A 20035-nucleotide genomic window follows, 5' to 3' on the forward strand; every position below is an offset into this window, starting at 1 on the left:
TCTAGTTCAAAATGGCTTCAAATTTCATTGCTTTTTCAAAATAAGTAACTTCAGTGATAAATCAAAGTTGCTGTTCAAATTGAACTTCAGGGTCTTTCGGTGACAGATCAAATGGAAAAATAGGGGGTCTTCGGGGTGCAGTGACAGCGCATGTGTTCGTAAAAAAACATGGGGTCTTTGGGTGACAGCGCGCAATGCTGAAAAAGGGGGTCTTAACAGCCCTACATACGGCGTCACCTCCAAAGTTGGAGTGCCCCCCCCCCCAGGCATCCCACAAAAAAATCATCATACAAAGGTTTAAAAGTTTTACTAAGGTGCCCATAGTGTGCAAAAAGTCCACCGTAAACATGCTCTCACTGAATGACCCCATTTAAACTTAATGCTTTCACTGAAAGACCCCATTTTTAAGAATAAATCTCACTGAATGCCCAAATTTTAAAAAATGAATGCTCTCACTGAATGACACCGGCCCCTATTCCCGCCCCTATCTTCACCAAATGACCCCCTTTTTTTTCTCTCACCGAACCCCTACTTTTGAGTCGCCCGCACATCACTTTCGAGTGAGTGACAAATTGATGGGCCGGCGAAAATTGCTATTTTAGGAGAAAATTTATTTGGGGCGAAGATAGTCGCCCGGAAAATTGTCTAATTTTTAACAGCAACAAATTTCCAATTTTTCAAATTTCACTTCAAGTTCCCTACGGTAAGGAAACTTATAGGCCTAGTTAGTTTGGAAGCCTATGTTTGTTCCAGGAAAGTGTCAACTTTCCTGGTTTGTTCAAAGTAGGCCTGGTTTGTTATAGCTTCAGTTTTTGAGTTTGCGCGATTCCAGTTTCGAGTTTCAATTTTCGAGTATCGAGTTTCAATTTTGGGGTAGGCCTTGGAGTTTCAATTTTCGAGTAGGCCTATTCATATTTATTTCCAGTATCGAGATTCAATTTTCGAGTATCGAGTTTCAATTTTTAGTATCGAGATTCAATTTTCGGGTATCGAGTTTCAATTTTAAAAGTGGTATGCAAAATGAAGGGGCAAATCTTCTCGTTCAATTGGTGGTATCAGTATCAATGACGCGTACATACTTCTAATGGTATAAGCCAAAAAGTGGTACATCACTGATGTTTTAAATTCAGTTCATTTTGGAAAGCTTACTATCAACGGATTTCGTTAAAATTTTGGATATGTGTTGCTAACACATTAGGGAAATAATGTTGACATGTAAAATGGGAATAAGTGGTCCCTGATTTCTTTTATGACTTCATGAACTTGGTGCTCCACAACTATCAAAAACGAACCGGTTAAAATGCTTCTATTTTCAATGTTGAGCTATATTTTGTATTTTGAACTTGCGACACTATTTCACTGAAACTTAATTAAGCCATAGGTAACAGGTTACAGCAATGTTGATTGTATTTTTTGTCACAGATTCAATTTTCGAGTTTCGAGTTGCAATTTTCGAGTTTCAAGAAGACGTCTTGAATCCGGCTCCAAAAGCCGGTGACATACAATGCTGGACTAATATTATGTGTTTTAAGACATAATATTATGTCATAGGCTACTTAGGCCTATAGTTTTAAAAAATTATCCAAACTTGAAGATGACACATTTTAGTCAACTTATTTCGATTTAAACTCGAAACTTGTAACACGTTTTGGCACTATAGGCCTATTTGCCTCAAGGCAAACTGCAACACATAAAATGGAAGATCTTGTCATTAAGGGGGAATAATACCCTGATTTTCATCAGTACCCCTCTTCTTTTTTTTCTTGCAAATTTATAAAGTACATAAATATGTTCATCACCTCATGTCATGAACTTATAAAATATATCTACATACAAAGTGTTTTTAAACCATTTTAGTAAGTCATTTTAGCCCTATATATTTTTTGTTTACTGTATCCTAGTAACTGAGATGTGTGTTTCATAACAAACCATAATTTATTCTATTGAACATGTCCAAGTAGAATACATGAATAGAATACATTAAATCCTTTGTTATACTATCTATAGAAATGTACTCACTGATTATAACACTGAATAAATTAAATACGCCTAATCTCTTCCACATAGACAATTTAATACTACACCATGTATGTATCTTCTATAATGTGTTGTTAGGAAAAGAGATATAAGGCTATAAGGTCATCAAAGGTCAGGTTATAGGTCAATTGGTTCAGGTCAAATTCAGGCATCAATTTTGAATACATGTGATAGTCTGTGATATCATACATGTCATAATGAGGCATCAATTTTGATATTTTGTCTGTTACTGGATATAGGTGAGGTGGATATACTAAAATACCTTGGGATGTAAATGGTGAGTACAATTTAGATTGCCTAGTTGAGATGGATTGGGCAAATAAATATAAAATAGTTACCAAAATCACAAAAATGAAGCTTACGGAAAAATATGGTGGTATAGGTGACAAAAAATACAATCTTTTTCAACATTGCTGTAGTGTAGTTGTGGTAACCTGTTACCTATGGCTTAATTAAGTTTCAGTGAAATAGTGTCGCAAGTTCAAAATACAAAATATAGCTCAACATTGAAAATAGAAGCATTTTAACCGGTTCGTTTTTTGATAGTTGTGGAGCACCAAGTTCATGCATGAAGTCATAAAAGAAATCAGGGACCACTTATTCCCATTTTACATGTCAACATTATTTCCCTAATGTGTTAGCAACACATAGGGCCTATCCAAAATTTTAACGAAATCCGTTGATAGTAAGCTTTCCAAAATGAACTGAATTTAAAACATCAGTGATGTACCACTTTTTGGCTTATACCATTAGAAGTATGTACGCGTCATTGATACTGATGCCACCAATTGAACGAGAAGATTTGCCTCATTCATTTTGCATACCACTTAGTCCAATTATTTTTCTCATTTTTTCAAAAAAAAAAAAAAAAAAAAAAAAAAAATGCAATGGGTGTAGTACCCCTTAAGGGCTGGGGTATGAACGTTTGGACAGTATTTATTTTGGGACATCAGAGCACATCAGACATATCGAATTGCATTCTGAATACGAAGAATGTCATTCTGATATCAAATAATGTTGATTTTTTGAAATTCGCAATTTAATACACATTTTATGGCAAATCATTAAAAATTGATATTTTTGATATTTAACAGTACTTGAAGTAAACTTTATAAATCTGATGATTTATACTTAAAGTGTATGTAGGTGGGATGAAAAGCCGACGATCAATTGAAAATTTTGACCTTTCGTATTGAAGATATGGATTTTTTTCCCAAAACACCAAAAAAATTAGGTCTTTTGGGGAAAAAATCCATATCTTCAATATGAAAGGTCAAAATTTTCAATCGACCGTCGGCTTTTCCTCCTGCTACATACACTTTAAGAATATATCATTAGATTTATATAATTTACTTCGAGGACTGTTATATATCAAAAATTTGAAAAATATCAAATTTTTATAATTTGTCATAAAATTTGTATTATATTGTGATTTTCAAAAATGAAAATTATTTGATATCAGAAAGACATGCTTCGTATTCAGAATGCAATTCGATAGGTCCAAGGTGCTTTCATGTCCCACAAAAAATACTGTCGAAACACAATAAACGCTCATTTTAGATCCCTTAACATGATTAGGCCTAATTTGAGGTGCCAAAATGCCCGGCCAAAATGGTAGCATGTCGTTTATGTGGCGGTTCAAGGCGCGAACTGCGGCAGTCCTCGATATTGTCGTGTCCATTGGCGTAGCGTGGGTCATCACATGGGGGGGACTGTGATTGGGGACACCGGATCTGATTGGGGCACAAGCCATTTTCCGGCAATTTTCCTATGGGATTTTTTAAAATTTCAGATCGTGCCCCCCCCGTGCCCCTATGACGCTACGCCACTGGTCGTGTCTACAAACAATTAACGAAGAACTATGATTAAAGTCGGGTCCATATTGTGTGATAATGTATTTTTAAGTGTTGTCGTTTGTGAAATCGATTAAGATTCACTAATATCCATGAGAAGAAAATTCCAACAAAACAACAACTCTTAAACATACTCAGCTTATATAACCACAACTTAAGTTAGTGGAATTTAAACATTGTTAAAGCACTTGGTTTTTTTCGCAAAGTGTTATTGTTGAAGGCATAAACAGTCTTTATAATATTAAATATACGCGGTTTGCGCTTGCGGAAAAACAGAATAAATAGAATAATGTACTTAGGCCGTCAATAAATCGGTATTTTTTTTAAGTGCGTATATTGGGTGACTTAAAATTAAGATTTGATCGAAAAATAAGGTATTATTTCAATTCAATTCCCCATACAAAATTAATGACCACTTTTTTGCGGTCATGGCGGATATCCCCTGTCCCCTCGCCAGGTATACATTCAGAAACAATATTATAATGATTATTTGAATAAAAATCGATTGCATTCTGATAATGATTTAACTCGTTTCACAAGATGTGGTTTGAGAAATTCAATTTTCCAATGACGTATGGAATTAGTATAACGGATTATTTACAAATTTGACCATTAGGCCAATTGTGTAAGTTGAAGTGTCTACTAATTGATCTGTTTTGATTCAGTTTGTGAATTCGATGATGACCACTTTAAGGGATCTAAAATGAGCGTTTATTGGGTTTCGACAGTATTTTTTGTGGGACATGAGAGCACCTCAGACCTATCGAATTGCATTCTGAATACGAAGCATGTCTTTCTGATATCAAATAATTTTCATTTTTGAAAATCACAATATAATACAAATTTTATGACAAATTATAAAAATTTGATATTTTTCAAATTTTGATATATAACAGTCCTCGAAGTAAATTATATAAATCTAATGATATATTCTTAAAATGTATGTAGCAGGAAGGAAAAGCCGACAGTCAATTGAAAATTTTGACCTTTCATATTGAAGATATGGATTTTTTTCCCAAAAAGACCTAATTTTTTTGGTGATTTGGGAAAAAAAAATCCATATCTTCAATACGAAAGGTCAAAATTTTCAATTGATCGTCGGCTTTTCATCCCACCTACATACACTTTAAGTATAAATCATCAGATTTATAAAGTTTACTTCAAGTACTGTTAAATATCAAAAATATCAATTTTAATGATTTGCCATAAAATGTGTATTAAATTGGGAATTTCAAAAAATGAAAATTATTTGATATCAGAATGACATTCTTCGTATTCAGAGTGCAATTCGATATGTCTGATGTGCTCTGATGTCCCAAAATAAATACTGTCCAAACGTTCATACCCCAGCCCTTAAGATCCCTTTGAAATGAATACTGGTGATCTTCATTTAATCATCATCATCATCATCAGCCTCGGCTGCAGAGCAGGCGACTACAAGCTTTCTCCAACTGTTGCGATCCGGAGTGACTCTTCGGGTCAATCGAAAAGATTGACATTTCAATCTACCAAGAGCATGAAGAGTGAAAATCACATATTTTCCTCCATACGAGTAAAGTTTTCACTAGTGAAATTTCAATCTTTTTAGAGTGAAATTTTTAATCTTTTCACAGAGTGTTAATTCCCTCATAACAATCTCTCTCGAATTCAGTGGCGTGCACAGCACATTGAAAGTGTGTGTGTGTGGGGGGGGCAGGTTGTTCAATTCCCCGAATGGAGTCTGATTAGGAGTGATTTCCCCGATCCCCCAAATGACCAACACTTGAAGTGAGTGGGGGGTGGGGGGCACGCCACTGCGAAGTCTCGATTGAAGTGTGTAGTTTAATAAACATAAATAAACTCCAATCGAGAGATTGAGAGATTAGTTACAAGGTATCATTTCTTTACCATTTACGAGCCCCGAGGTCCCTTTTCTTTGCTTTTTAATACTGCCCCATAGTAAAGTATGTTTTCTTCACTTTTTCCGGGCCCCTAGGTAACGCACCCGGCCCCTCGGTCGGCGGCACTGCCGATCCCTTCATTGCTAAATATTCGATTTGATAAAATTTTGTGTTTGAAATATTGATATAGGGATATTAACTCAAAATATGTAACACGTGCCATGGCAAGTGTATTTGGTGTTTAAGTGTTGCTCTAAAATCAAGCTAATGAATCATCACAAATAATGAAATGTAGAGGTTTCCGCCCAAACTAATGAGGCATTTAATAATGTATAGCGCATCTGCTTCAGGAATTGTTATATAGGTCATTGTACATTTTATTTTTAATAACTATTGTATGCATATACTTACCAATTATTACGGGTAGTGTACTTTAAAAATAGATATGTAGTTTAAAAAAAGATACGGGTATGATGACGCTCTTGGTTAATGTTGTTACAGCTTTTGACAGTCAAGTTGATTTTTGCATAGGCCTATAATTATATACATCAGACATAGGCCTACCAAAAAGTTACATATATTTTGAAAATGAAAATTGCATTAATTATTCGGATTATTTTGTTTACGTTTAGCTTTTATTTTAATTGATTCATTCACAGCTTCAAAGGTTCTGTAAAAAAAAGCTGAAACTAAAATGACTCGATCGTTTTATGTGCCTAAAAATATTCAAATATTTAGATAAGATGTTTCGAAAATAACCGATATAATTAAAAATGAAGGAATCTTAAGGACCCTTTCCTTTTATCTTTTTTTTTTTAATCTTTGCATATTACAAATAACCCAAAATAATAGAAAATGTTTTCATTTCAAAAGCATTTGTAGCATTCGCCAAAGGCTTTGAGTGGTGCATGTGGCGGCGCAATTTTTACCGCCACCGCCCAACGCCCAGCTAATCAGCTTTACTCGTTGGTGACTCATCCGGCCTTGCATATTGCCATATTGCTGCACTGCAGATGTTGCCAACAGTCGGATTCTGTTACTCCACGAGTGAGGATGTTGTCATGCACGCTTAGCCACCGTTCCCGGGATTTTCCCGCTGTGAGATATTAATTGCATTGGCATTTTGTGTTCACTTTGGATTCCTTTTAAGTTGAATATGACGGTAAGTTTGAAGAACTAAAGTATTGATAATTATAAATTGTAAAATCACACATTTTAAATGTCACAAGCTCAAAAGAACTCGAGGCAGTAATGTCCAAGTAAGCATAACATGATGAAAGCTTAAACTTTGTGAAGACAGCTATGAGTCTGACATGTGATGAATATGTGTATTATTTGCCAGGATTATCATTTTGTACAGTTATCATGGTTATCTTGCATTGTATAGGCCTACCTTGACTTGGTGATACAGTTTGGTTTACACCGAGGGGTGGGGTGTGCTGGGGTGGGGGTATGTTGGAGGAGGGTGATAGTCAGTGGCGTAGCCAGCACTTTTTCAGAGGGTGGGCAAAGGGGTGGGGCAAGCCAACATTTAAAAGGGAAATAAAAGTAGGCCTACAGAAAAGGGCTAAAATTCTTACATGGGCGGCCAACATTCCAAGGCTGGGGGGGGTCGCAAGAGAAGGGCAAGTCTTCTCATGGGGTAAGCTTCCCCTGCCTTTCCCCCCTGGTTATGCCACTGATGATATTATGTGTACTGTATAATTTGTATGGTGATTCATTTTAGGCAAATATTGCTAAATCTTTTTTGCACAAAATTTAATTTTACAAATATCATGTTCCTCCTCTTTTTTTCAGGAATCTTACAAAACATTATACATGACAGCTGGAAAATAGATGAATACGAGACTATCACTGAAGGAATAAAACAAAGTACACCATGGCTATCATCGAATCAAACTCGCTCTTTGTTGCGATGTGGATATTATTTGTGGCAATTATTTTATGCAACACACTAGTTCTTATACTAGGCCTACCGAGACGAAGAGAAACCGGTGTCAACAAATTGATGATCCACATTACCATGGGATCCAACTATTTCACCGCTGCGTTTTTGCTCATTATCTTATCCATGGACAGCGGAAAAAACGACTTTGATGAATTTAAGAAAAGACGGTTCCAACTATTATGCAATCTTTCCGGATATTTCGGCATTGCATCTTTGGAAATCAGTCTTTGGAGCATGCTTATAGCAGCTCTCAACTTACTCCTCGGACTTTTATGCCCACGAAAATTCAAACGAGGAAAAAATTACGTGTTCATAGTAAGAACGATTGTTTTAGGTGAATTATTATTTTTACTTCCACTTTGCGCTATTCCGTTTATACCGATATCGCAATTTACGTCGGCGCAATGTAACAGTTGGGATAGTTTATGTCTACCGATACATTCTTCCAACGAGCCGTTCTGGGAATACTCGGCTGTCTGGTTCTTGATATCAACGGGCGTTGTCGCAACTTTGATAATCACTTTTGCGCTGTTGATATGTTACCTCAAAAGACAGAAGCATGAGGCGGCCAATGCCATTCCTATGCAAGCGAGGTTGATCAGGAAGAAGTCCTCGCAGGTGAAACGCATGTCTTGTCTGATGATGAGTATCGCATTGTGCTGGATTCCTGCACTGTCAGTTTGTGTGGTTCAATTTGCCGGACATTATGTCGCTACTTCTGTCATGCAGTGGGTCTTTGGGTTTGTCCTACCCCTGGGTGCTGCTGTCGGACCATTGTGTTACATCATTAACACAGGATTATCTGGTTCAACGATGGAGAATTTAATAGATGTCTGTTGTACAAAAGGTGAGTACACCTGGCAATAGAAAGTTTTAAGAAAATACAAAAGTCCCAATAAAAGAGAGCCAGAATTTGTTTAGAAAAAAAAGCTTTATATGTGTGTGTGGGGGGTGTATCTTTTGTAGTATCACAAATAAACTGCTGTTTTACTAAAGATATGTATAGTCTTACTGCTACTTTTGAATATAACTATTATTTTGGGTCATTTAATTCAATGTTTTAAAGAATATTTAGTTTAGCTAACAAATATAGGCTTGAATCAGAAAAGTTTGAAAGAGAAATTTACAAATTTGTTAGGTGGGGTCACAAGCATTTGTAGTTGTGCCATATTTGATTTTTTGTTGAAATGGCTTTTCTTTAAAAATAAGTTTGAACTTGCCTTGCATATATCATTCCGTAAACATCATAAAGAAAATTATGCCCTCCCCCATATATCATAAGTTGATGTTATTAAATGAGATGAAAAATGAGAGTTTTACAGGACTTCAAAAATTCACAATAGGTTTGTGAAAAGTAACCCTGATAAAGCTTTAAAAATAATCATACATGATTTTTGCATTACACCACAACTTTCAATAGTTATGTGTGAAAAAAAAAACTTGTTCAAACTGGGCACTTTTTGGCTTTGTCATTTGAAATGGTTACAAAATATTGAACTTGAACTTGACTTGTAGTTTAATAAGTTATGAATCATAAAAAATGTACCTTTCAATTTGTATAAATTGAAACACAAATGTGTTGAACACTTGTTCAATTTTTTGCTTGTTCATTCAACATGCTTAAAAGTTCAAAACAATATTTTGTATAAAAATGTAAATTATGACCTCATGTCTGACAGGAAAATAGGATTGGTGAAGTCCTGATCCATGGCTTTTTGGTGTAAGCTCTTCATCATGTTCATAAGCTATTCAATGGGCTGTTCCAGTTGATATTCTTACGCCCCCTGTGGAAGACATGACCTTAATCTTCCATACAGGAAGTGTGAATTTCATATTACCTGAATTGGTGGCTCCATTTGAAATCTACACCCCCTGTGTGGGTGACGGTCATGTGTTCCATAGGGGGTATATGAATTTCAACAGGAAGAGCCAAGTCTTGAAGGTGTGGTAGGGTTTAAAACAAATACTAAGGGGTGAAATCAGGGCTATGATTAATATGAAGATATGTGACCGAAGTGATTAGAAGGATTATCACGATTATGGCTTATATGTCCGTCACTATAGCTCTTCTTCTGTATACAGCCTTACAGGACTTGGTATAATTTCTGCATGGGAACCAGACATTTTAAAATACATGTAGAGATTTTCAAATTATAGCTCATGATTTTTTTTTATTATAAGACATGACAAATCTTCTTCCATAAAAAAAACTCAAGTCTTGTTAATCACCAAACTATTGTATGTACATGTTTATAGGAAAACTTCACAAAAAGGGTTTAAATTAAAAAGGGTGGCTATAATACTTTGGTACAACATCTGAATTTTGATGAATTATAGGAGGATTATTGATAAAAATTCTTTTTAAAAGGGAAAGCCAGCTTATCATTAAAAAGGTGTGTCTGTAAGTCTTGAAACTTGTTGGTATCAGAGCAGAGATCGGAATATATGAAGGTGCAATTGTGACATGTGTGATGAAAGAGATTAGGCCCAAAAAAACATGTTTGTTTCCTGTCTTCATGTCTTGAAATGGAAAGAAAAAACCTTTTCGCTGCAAATTGGAATGGGAATTTACAGTGGGTTTCTCTGATACAAAAAAAAATCATATTTCTTAATTTTCAAGAATATTTATATTGTTTATTTGTTGTGTAATGTGTAAATGTTTACTCCAGTAGTGTTTTGTATTATTTTTTTGCGATTTTGCCGTTTTTTTTCTTTGTAAGTGAAAAAACAAATTCAAATGCGCACATAAGCCGTCAAAAACGAAATGTGCGCGCTACAGGAAACAAACTTGGGTTTTTTTTGCCTTATCACAGGTCATGTAGTGTGAAAATGAAGTCAAATTATCTAGGGGTTGAGTCTGGTTTACAAGATAAATACTTGTTTGACATATATAATTGATAGGCATCAATGGAAAAAACAAATGTGACTATAATCAAATCAGTCCAATGTGCAACATTCTGAAATTTGAGCTATTTTATATCATCATTCAATGGCTAGCCAGAAAATGTAGCTTTCAAATGTTGACAATCTCATAGGTCTAACACTATGAACCACAATAGCCTCATCCCAATGGCATAGTTCAATAACAATCATAGTGCAAATTTGACCTCAAGTTGCAGAGTATGAGTTTTGGTACCCAAATTTTCAAAGTTCATTCAATGAATGTACAAATGTATTGGGGCTAAAGAACTGTGCCCCTGATAGATGAGCATGTTGTGGATCCTAGTGTAATGGGTCTAGCAAAGTTTACAGTTTGGCCAAATTTGTTTTTGTGGCATTGTGGCAGCAAAAATCAATACTACCTTCTTAAATGTTGCATTACATTTGTACATGTAGGAAATACATTAAGTAATAACGTTACATTTAATATCGCACTGATTTCAGATACATCTTAATCAATTTACATTGACTTCACTGTGATTCAGAACATTATGAGTAATGTAGATCTTATTACTTGCAATTATTTCACCATATATTTAGATCCAATTTCACCATTTTGACCTCGAATCAAAAAGTGCAATATCTATACAAAAACTTTAAGAATTTACAATAATTGAACAACAACTAAAGGGTTCTCTTCTCTCTGAAAACTCAGCATATAGCCCGTACACAGGTTTTTTTTAGGGGTACAAATTTTGAAAAAGTAGTCTTTTTTCAGGTTGGGCGATTTTGGGAAAAGTTGACCTTTTCCCCAAACTTCAGACCTTTTTGACCAAAAACGCATAAAAAAAACTTTTTTGGGATTTTTTTATTTACTTTTGGGGAAAAGTGGAAATTTTTAACCAAAAAATATTTGGAGGTGCAGCCCTTTAGCATAATTGAAACATAAACATTAGTGGCAGATCCAGGAATTTGGGAAGGAGCTGCAGAGGCACAATTGAAGTTTTTGCCACCCCTTTTCTAAGGGGTAATGTCCCCCCTGAATTTTTATTTGAAAAATTAAATTAACAATAATAAAAACATATTTTTCTTTTACAGCTGAGAAACAAGGCAACTCATTACGTGTAAGAATGGGCCAACTCCGAGGTAACTCCCCTATGCAACCACCAAACAAATCATACTCTACCGATCTGCGGGCTTTAAAAGGACAACAAATACCTCAAAACAAAGAAGTATCGCACGCTTTGAAACAAAATGGTGCCGGTCGGAATAACAGGTCTATAGCGTGTCGTTCTCTGCGATCTGGAAGGTCTAAAGGTGGGAACTGTGCCAGAGCAAAGAATGCGCCAAGAGGAGCTACGTTGGTTCAGTCTGTCACTATGGCAGGAAGGAACACAAAGGAGGTAGGGGAAATTGATTATGTAATTTAAAGTCTTGAGGTTGTGCGTTTGTGTTAATGTGGGATTTGTTAAAGGAGCTTTAAAGTGCAATAAAAAAGAGACATGAACCTTCTGAAGTTGCCCTGGCTGAAATTTGATACACTTTTGATACACCACTTTTGATACGTATGAAAAATGTATGAAATAAAAGGCTTTGAATTGGAACCCTCATTTCATACACTTTTATGTATCAAAACTGTATCAAATTAACATTGCATACACATTTTATACATATCAAAAGTGTATCAAATGCCAAGATAATGTATCAAAAAGTATCAAATGAAATGTATCCTTTCATTTCATACATATTTGATACATAATTATATCAAAAGTGTATCAAATAAGTAACTGTATCAAATCAGGGTTCCAATTTAAACTGTATCAAATTAGCGTTCAAATTTTTATCCTTTCATTTCATACACATTTCATACATAATTTATATCAAAAGTGTATCGAATATGTTACTGTATCAAATGAGGGTTCCAATTTAAACTGTATCAAATTAGCATTGAAATTTTTATCCTTTCATTTCATACACATTTCATACATAATTTATATCAAAAGTGTATCGAATATGTTACTGTATCAAATGAGGGTTCCAATTTAAACTGTATCAAATTTTCGTTGAAATTTTTATCCTTTCATTTCATACACATTTCATACATAATTTATATCAAAAGTGTATTGAATATGTTACTGTATCAAATGAGGGTTCCAATTTAAACTGTATCAAATTTATGCGTTCAAATTTTTATCCTTTCATTTCATACACATTTCATACATAATTTATATCAAAAGTGTATCGAATATGTTACTGTATCAAATGAGGGTTCCAATTTAAACTATCAAATTTATGTTCAAATTTTTATCCTTTCATTTCATACACATTTCATACATAATTTATATCAAAAGTGTATCGAATATGTTACTGTATCAAATGAGGGTTCCAATTTAAACTGTATCAAATTTATGTTCAAATTTTTATCCTTTCATTTCATACATATTTCAAACATAATTATATCAAAAGTGTATGAAATATGTAACTGTATCAAATCAGCGTTCCAATTTAAACTATCAAATTAACATTCAAATTTTTATCCTTTCATTTCACACACATTTCATACATAATTTATATCAAAAGTGTATCGAATATGTTACTGTATCAAATGAGGGTTCCAATTTAAACTGTATCAAATTTATGTTCAAATTTTTATCCTTTCATTTCATACACATTTCATACATCATTTATATCAAAAGTGTATCGAATATGTTACTGTATCAAATGAGGGTTCCAATTTAAACTGTATCAAATTTATGTTCAAATTTTTATCCTTTCATTTCATACACATTTCATACATCATTTATATCAAAAGTGTATCGAATATGTTACTGTATCAAATGAGGGTTCCAATTTAAACTGTATCAAATTTATGTTCAAATTTTTATCCTTTCATTTCATACATATTTCAAACATAATTATATCAAAAGTGTATGAAATATGTAACTGTATCAAATCAGCGTTCCAATTTAAACTGTATCAAATTAGCGTTCAAATTTTATCCTTTCATTTCATACACATTTCATACATAATTATATCAAAAGTGTATGAAATATGTAACTGTATCAAATCAGGGTTCCAATTTAAACTGTATCAAATTAGCGTTGAAATTTTTATCCTTTCATTTCATACACATTTCATACATAATTTATATCAAAAGTGTATCGAATATGTTACTGTATCAAATCAGGGTTCCAATTTAAACTGTATCAAATTAGCGTTCAAATTTTTATCCTTTCATTTCATACACATTTCATACATAATTTATATCAAAAGTGTATCGAATATGTTACTGTATCAAATGAGGGTTCCAATTTAAACTGTATCAAATTAGCGTTGAAATTTTTATCCTTTCATTTCATACACATTTCATACATAATTATATCAAAAGTGTATGAAATATGTAACTGTATCAAATCAGCGTTCCAATTTAAACTGTATCAAATTAGCGTTCAAATTTTATCCTTTCATTTCATACACATTACATACATAATTATATCAAAAGTGTATGAAATATGTAACTGTATCAAATCAGGGTTCCAATTTAAACTGTATCAAATTAGCGTTGAAATTTTTATCCTTTCATTTCATACACATTTCATACATAATTTATATCAAAAGTGTATCGAATATGTTACTGTATCAAATGAGGGTTCCAATTTAAACTGTATCAAATTTTCGTTGAAATTTTTATCCTTTCATTTCATACACATTTCATACATAATTTATATCAAAAGTGTATTGAATATGTTACTGTATCAAATGAGGGTTCCAATTTAAACTGTATCAAATTTATGCGTTCAAATTTTTATCCTTTCATTTCATACACATTTCATACATAATTTATATCAAAAGTGTATCGAATATGTTACTGTATCAAATGAGGGTTCCAATTTAAACTGTATCAAATTTATGTTCAAATTTTTATCCTTTCATTTCATACACATTTCATACATAATTTATATCAAAAGTGTATCGAATATGTTACTGTATCAAATGAGGGTTCCAATTTAAACTGTATCAAATTTATGTTCAAATTTTTATCCTTTCATTTCATACATATTTCAAACATAATTATATCAAAAGTGTATGAAATATGTAACTGTATCAAATCAGCGTTCCAATTTAAACTATCAAATTAACATTCAAATTTTTATCCTTTCATTTCACACACATTTCATACATAATTTATATCAAAAGTGTATCGAATATGTTACTGTATCAAATGAGGGTTCCAATTTAACCTGTATCAATTTATCTTTCAAATTTTATCCTTTCATTTCATACACATTTCATACATCATTTATATCAAAAGTGTATCGAATATGTTACTGTATCAAATGAGGGTTCCAATTTAAACTGTATCAAATTTGCGTTCAAATTTTTATCCTTTCATTTCATACATATTTCAAACATAATTATATCAAAAGTGTATGAAATATGTAACTGTATCAAATCAGCGTTCCAATTTAAACTGTATCAAATTAGCGTTCAAATTTTATCCTTTCATTTCATACACATTTCATACATAATTATATCAAAAGTGTATGAAATATGTAACTGTATCAAATCAGGGTTCCAATTTAAACTGTATCAAATTAGCGTTGAAATTTTTATCCTTTCATTTCATACACATTTCATACATAATTTATATCAAAAGTGTATCGAATATGTTACTGTATCAAATCAGGGTTCCAATTTAAACTGTATCAAATTAGCGTTCAAATTTTTATCCTTTCATTTCATACACATTTCATACATAATTTATATCAAAAGTGTATCGAATATGTTACTGTATCAAATGAGGGTTCCAATTTAAACTGTATCAAATTAGCGTTGAAATTTTTATCCTTTCATTTCATACACATTTCATACATAATTATATCAAAAGTGTATGAAATATGTAACTGTATCAAATCAGCGTTCCAATTTAAACTGTATCAAATTAGCGTTCAAATTTTATCCTTTCATTTCATACACATTTCATACATAATTATATCAAAAGTGTATGAAATATGTAACTGTATCAAATCAGGGTTCCAATTTAAACTGTATCAAATTAGCGTTGAAATTTTTATCCTTTCATTTCATACACATTTCATACATAATTTATATCAAAAGTGTATCGAATATGTTACTGTATCAAATCAGCGTTCCAATTTAAACTGTATCAAATTAGCGTTGAAATTTTGATCCTTTCATTTCATACACATTTCATACATAATTATATCAAAAGTGTATCAAATATGTCACTGTATGAAATCAGCATGCCAATTTAAACTGTATCAAATTAGCATTGAAATTCTTATCCTTTCATTTTATACACATTTTATACATAATTATATCAAAAGTGTATCAAATATGTCACTGTATCAAATCAGCGTTCCATTTCTAATGCTGGCCAGCTGGACCGCCCTATTTTTGATACATGCCATTTGATACACCTTTGATATAGTTTTTTGATACACTTTTGATACAGTTTTTATACACTTTTGATTTTTTTGATACACTTTTGATAGTTTTTTGATACACTTTTGATACAGTTTTTTATACACTTTTGATACAGTTTTGATACAGTTTTGATACAATTTTTTATACACTTTTGATAGTTTTTCAAATTTCAAAATTGGTCCAATCAAGCTCAAATTCAACAAGAATTATCCGTACATGATCTAAACATATTTGCAAACATTAATAACCCCAAAGTGAAGGGGTCAAAGGTCAAATTTTGAAATTAGTCTAATCAAGCTCAAATTCAACACTGCCCTCTACTGCTAATGCTGACCTCTAGTACTTTCCCCATCACGGAGCAGCTCAATGCACTTTCCCTATCAACGTTCAAAATTACAACATAATAGGATAAATGTGTGAGAAAGTCTTGCAAAAAAGAAGCAAAACCCAACCAAAATGGAACATACATACATCAGAAGGCCTGCTTGGAATGCAGTGCTTGTCACTGAAGTTGTTACCTTCAATAAAGAGACAAAAAGGCTACCAATAACATCTACTATACAGGCATGTGCTATATTCATGCTTAATACATATACATTGAGGCCCTATATATAATATATAGTAAGCTTACCTTATCAGAACAAAGTCAGATATTTCCTCTTTAATCACAGTCCCTGATTACAACTACATTGTAACCTAATGTGCAGTCTACAAGCATGTTTGTATCGTCATCATGATAAATAAAACACCATAATTTGCTCTAAAATACAGTACATTTCCAAATGCAAATCCTGGTGTTAACTGCATACATGCCACATGGGCAAATTTGAAGATGATGAGTCATTATCTAGACATGTGATCAGTTATTGATACAGTTTTGATACACTACAAAAGGTCAGTTTATGAAAGCCCAATTTTATACACTTTTGATATACCTCTAGCCACCCAAAATAAACTAAGTCCAATTTAATACGCTTTTGATACACTAAAAAACAGGCAAAGTCCAATTTAATACACTTTTGATACACTGTATGCAGCCAGAATTTGACTAAGTCCAATTTGATACACTTTTGATATACCTCTAGACACCAAAAATTAACTAAGTTCAATTTGATACACTTTACATACACTAAAAAACAGGCAAAGTCCAATTTAATACACTTTTGATACACTGTATGCAGCCAGAATTTGACTAAGTCCAATTTGATACACTTTTGATATACATCTAGCAAAAAAAGTTCACTTTGATACACTTTACATACACTGAAAAACTGCAAAGTTCAATTTGATACACTTTTGATACACCACAAGCATGGCCAAAATTAACTAAGTTCAAATTTGATACACTTTTGATACATTTTTGATACAGTTAGGTGGTATTTGATACAGTTTTGATACCTTATATTTTCAGTTGATACATTTTCAATACACCCTTTGTATATCAAAACTGTATTAAATTGCTGTTTGATACAGTTTTAATACACTTTGATACACTTTTGATACACTTCTTGCTGTATAGAATTTCTGCTAGGGCATGTAGTCAGCAAGGCGAAAACCACATATATCGCTAACTATGGAGAATAGTGTAGTTTGGGATCAACGGATCTCTGAATCCCCCCTTAAAGGAAATAAATCTGGCTTAATATTTGAAATCAAAACAGAATATCGTCGTCTGCATCACATACTGTTGTATCCCAAAAGGCTGCCTTGTGTGATTTTTACTATCATAGTGTATTTCATATTGTTATTTTATATTTCAGCATGCTCCTCTCTTTCATGAATGAACATGAGGCTGCATTATTGTGATGATACCTCATATTTTAATGTATAAGTGGATTTTACAGTGTATCTCATCACAATTTTAAGATGACAATAATAAAAAAATCACAAAGGGCAGTCTTTTCAGATATGACATGAGATATGAGATTTGAGATTTCCTGATGAAAATATTTAAGTAATTTATTTATGTATATCTTGCATTGATTTTTGGACATAATTATTAATTAACATGATTATTGATTACACATTTAAGACTGTAAACTATAGTCTACATTACCATAATATTGTTGTTACTGGAATTAAAATAAAATTTCTTTATTTTAGCCAAGAAATAGAATTAAAGGACTACCACAAAGTGTCAAGAAATGGACACAGAAATTGAAATTAAATAAATGTTGTAATTTTCCCAAAAATTATTTGTAACTGTTGAGTTACACAAGTGATGGTAGCCTAACTATAATCATAATTTACAAAATAAGAACACATTTTTAAAATGCTTAAAAGCATTTTAAACATTTTGAAATACAAAGAAATAAAGAAGGAGCCATAATATTATATATTGCTTCATCGGTCAAACATAATAAATGAAATAATCAGTAAAAGTCAATTTTTTATAAACATAGACAAATAAATTGAGTATTTTTAACACTATTATTCAGAAATGATCTATCGTCAACCAAGCATTTAGATATATTATTGCAGGCAAATTCATTTAGGCAATCAAAAGGAGCATCAATTGTTGATTCAAACTTCATTACAATTTGTGACAATACTTAAAAGCTTGTCAAACTAATCCACCCAATTATAATGTAAATAGAACTAATTAAGACTTCCATAGCTATATTACAATTCCCAAACTCCGAAAGTTAAACCCAAAACCATCCGCATGCAACACCAATCATGCAGATATTTACATTGTTGAAAACCAAAAACCATCGAGAATGAAATATGATATGCTTGATTGCACATTAGGTATTGTTTTTTTAATTGTAAATTGTATGGTATAACTCCAGCCAATGTGCTATTCCTGTTGAAATCCACACACCCCCTGTGGAAGACTTTACCTTAATCTCCCACACAGGGAGTGTAGATTTCAAATAGGGTCACCCATTCAGGTAACTCCATTTGAAATTCACACTCCCTGTGTGGAAGATTAAGGTCATGTCTTCCATAGGGGGTGTAAGGATTTCAACTGGAATAGCCCAATAAGCCAGCCCAACTAATTACATAGGCCATATAGATTTGGATAAAAGTACTGATCATGCTGATGATCAGAACCACGTTGTATAAATATGGATAAAAATTTAAATGTTCTATTTCCAATTACATTGGGTTCTGCATCAGTGATCAAACAGGCCGATATTGCGTAAATTACGATTCAGATCCATAAAAATGTGAATAACATATGAATATTGAAGTGCTATGCATATGTTGGAAATATTATGCTTTTTTCCCAATTTAGTCAAAAATTTACCACAAAATAATTGAAAAATACATGAGATGGAAATTGGACATATTAATGTATCAATTTTTATCTGGTACATGTAACTTGATATGAAATAGTTAAATGCATTTTTAAAACTAAAAAATCTGTTTAATTTTTCAAATAATTTTTTCAAAATTTCTCCTTTTCAACCAAAAACAAATTTACTTAATATGTTAATTTTATTAGCCCTACAAAATCGGCATCAATGAAACAATAGTATACACAAATAAACCAATTCCGAGATAATATGATCCCAACAAAATCAGACCACACACACCAAGCGGCAACCATATCATGCATATTAGAGGCCTAAACCTAAAACCAAACAATACACTGATCATCATTATCGCACACTTAGACACTAGTTCCATTCAGTTCATTAACTACACCCATTCTTCCGCAAGAAAGCAAACACTACATAATTACAGAAGCTTCATTGATTGTACAACACCATCACAAACAAAACCCGATACCTAACCTGTGAAATTCTGCTGTTCCTGCTCATAGCATATGGTTAATGAATGAACAATGATTATGGTATGTGAAACAAAGCGTGGTGTGGGGATGTGTAATTAGTAGCTTGCTCGTAATCAATTGTTTTCAACTTAATTGGTATTCAAATTAACTGATGATGCAGATAGTAGCATGCATCATTCACAAATATGGTGTTACTTGCCTGGAGTTCAGTTGTGTTACAAAAAGATGAAAAATTCTGAGGAAGTTA

The 20035-nt window shown here is 32.6% G+C and overlaps 1 protein-coding gene across 1 annotated transcript in view; it reads left to right on the forward strand.

Moving 5' to 3' along the window:
* The first annotated feature begins 6810 nt into the window (after positions 1-6810).
* LOC140153502 (uncharacterized) overlaps positions 6811-20035 on the forward strand; it is a 70582-nt gene continuing 57357 nt past the window's right edge. The window contains exons 1-3 of the mRNA XM_072176270.1: positions 6811-6932; positions 7568-8565; positions 11697-12001. Coding sequence (XP_072032371.1) covers positions 7650-8565; positions 11697-12001 — 1221 coding nt within the window. The 5' untranslated portion in view covers positions 6811-6932; positions 7568-7649. The remainder of the gene's footprint in view (positions 6933-7567; positions 8566-11696; positions 12002-20035) is intronic.

Source organism: Amphiura filiformis, chromosome 5 (genome assembly GCF_039555335.1).
Source record: "Amphiura filiformis chromosome 5, Afil_fr2py, whole genome shotgun sequence".
Classification (NCBI taxonomy): domain Eukaryota; kingdom Metazoa; phylum Echinodermata; class Ophiuroidea; order Amphilepidida; family Amphiuridae; genus Amphiura; species Amphiura filiformis.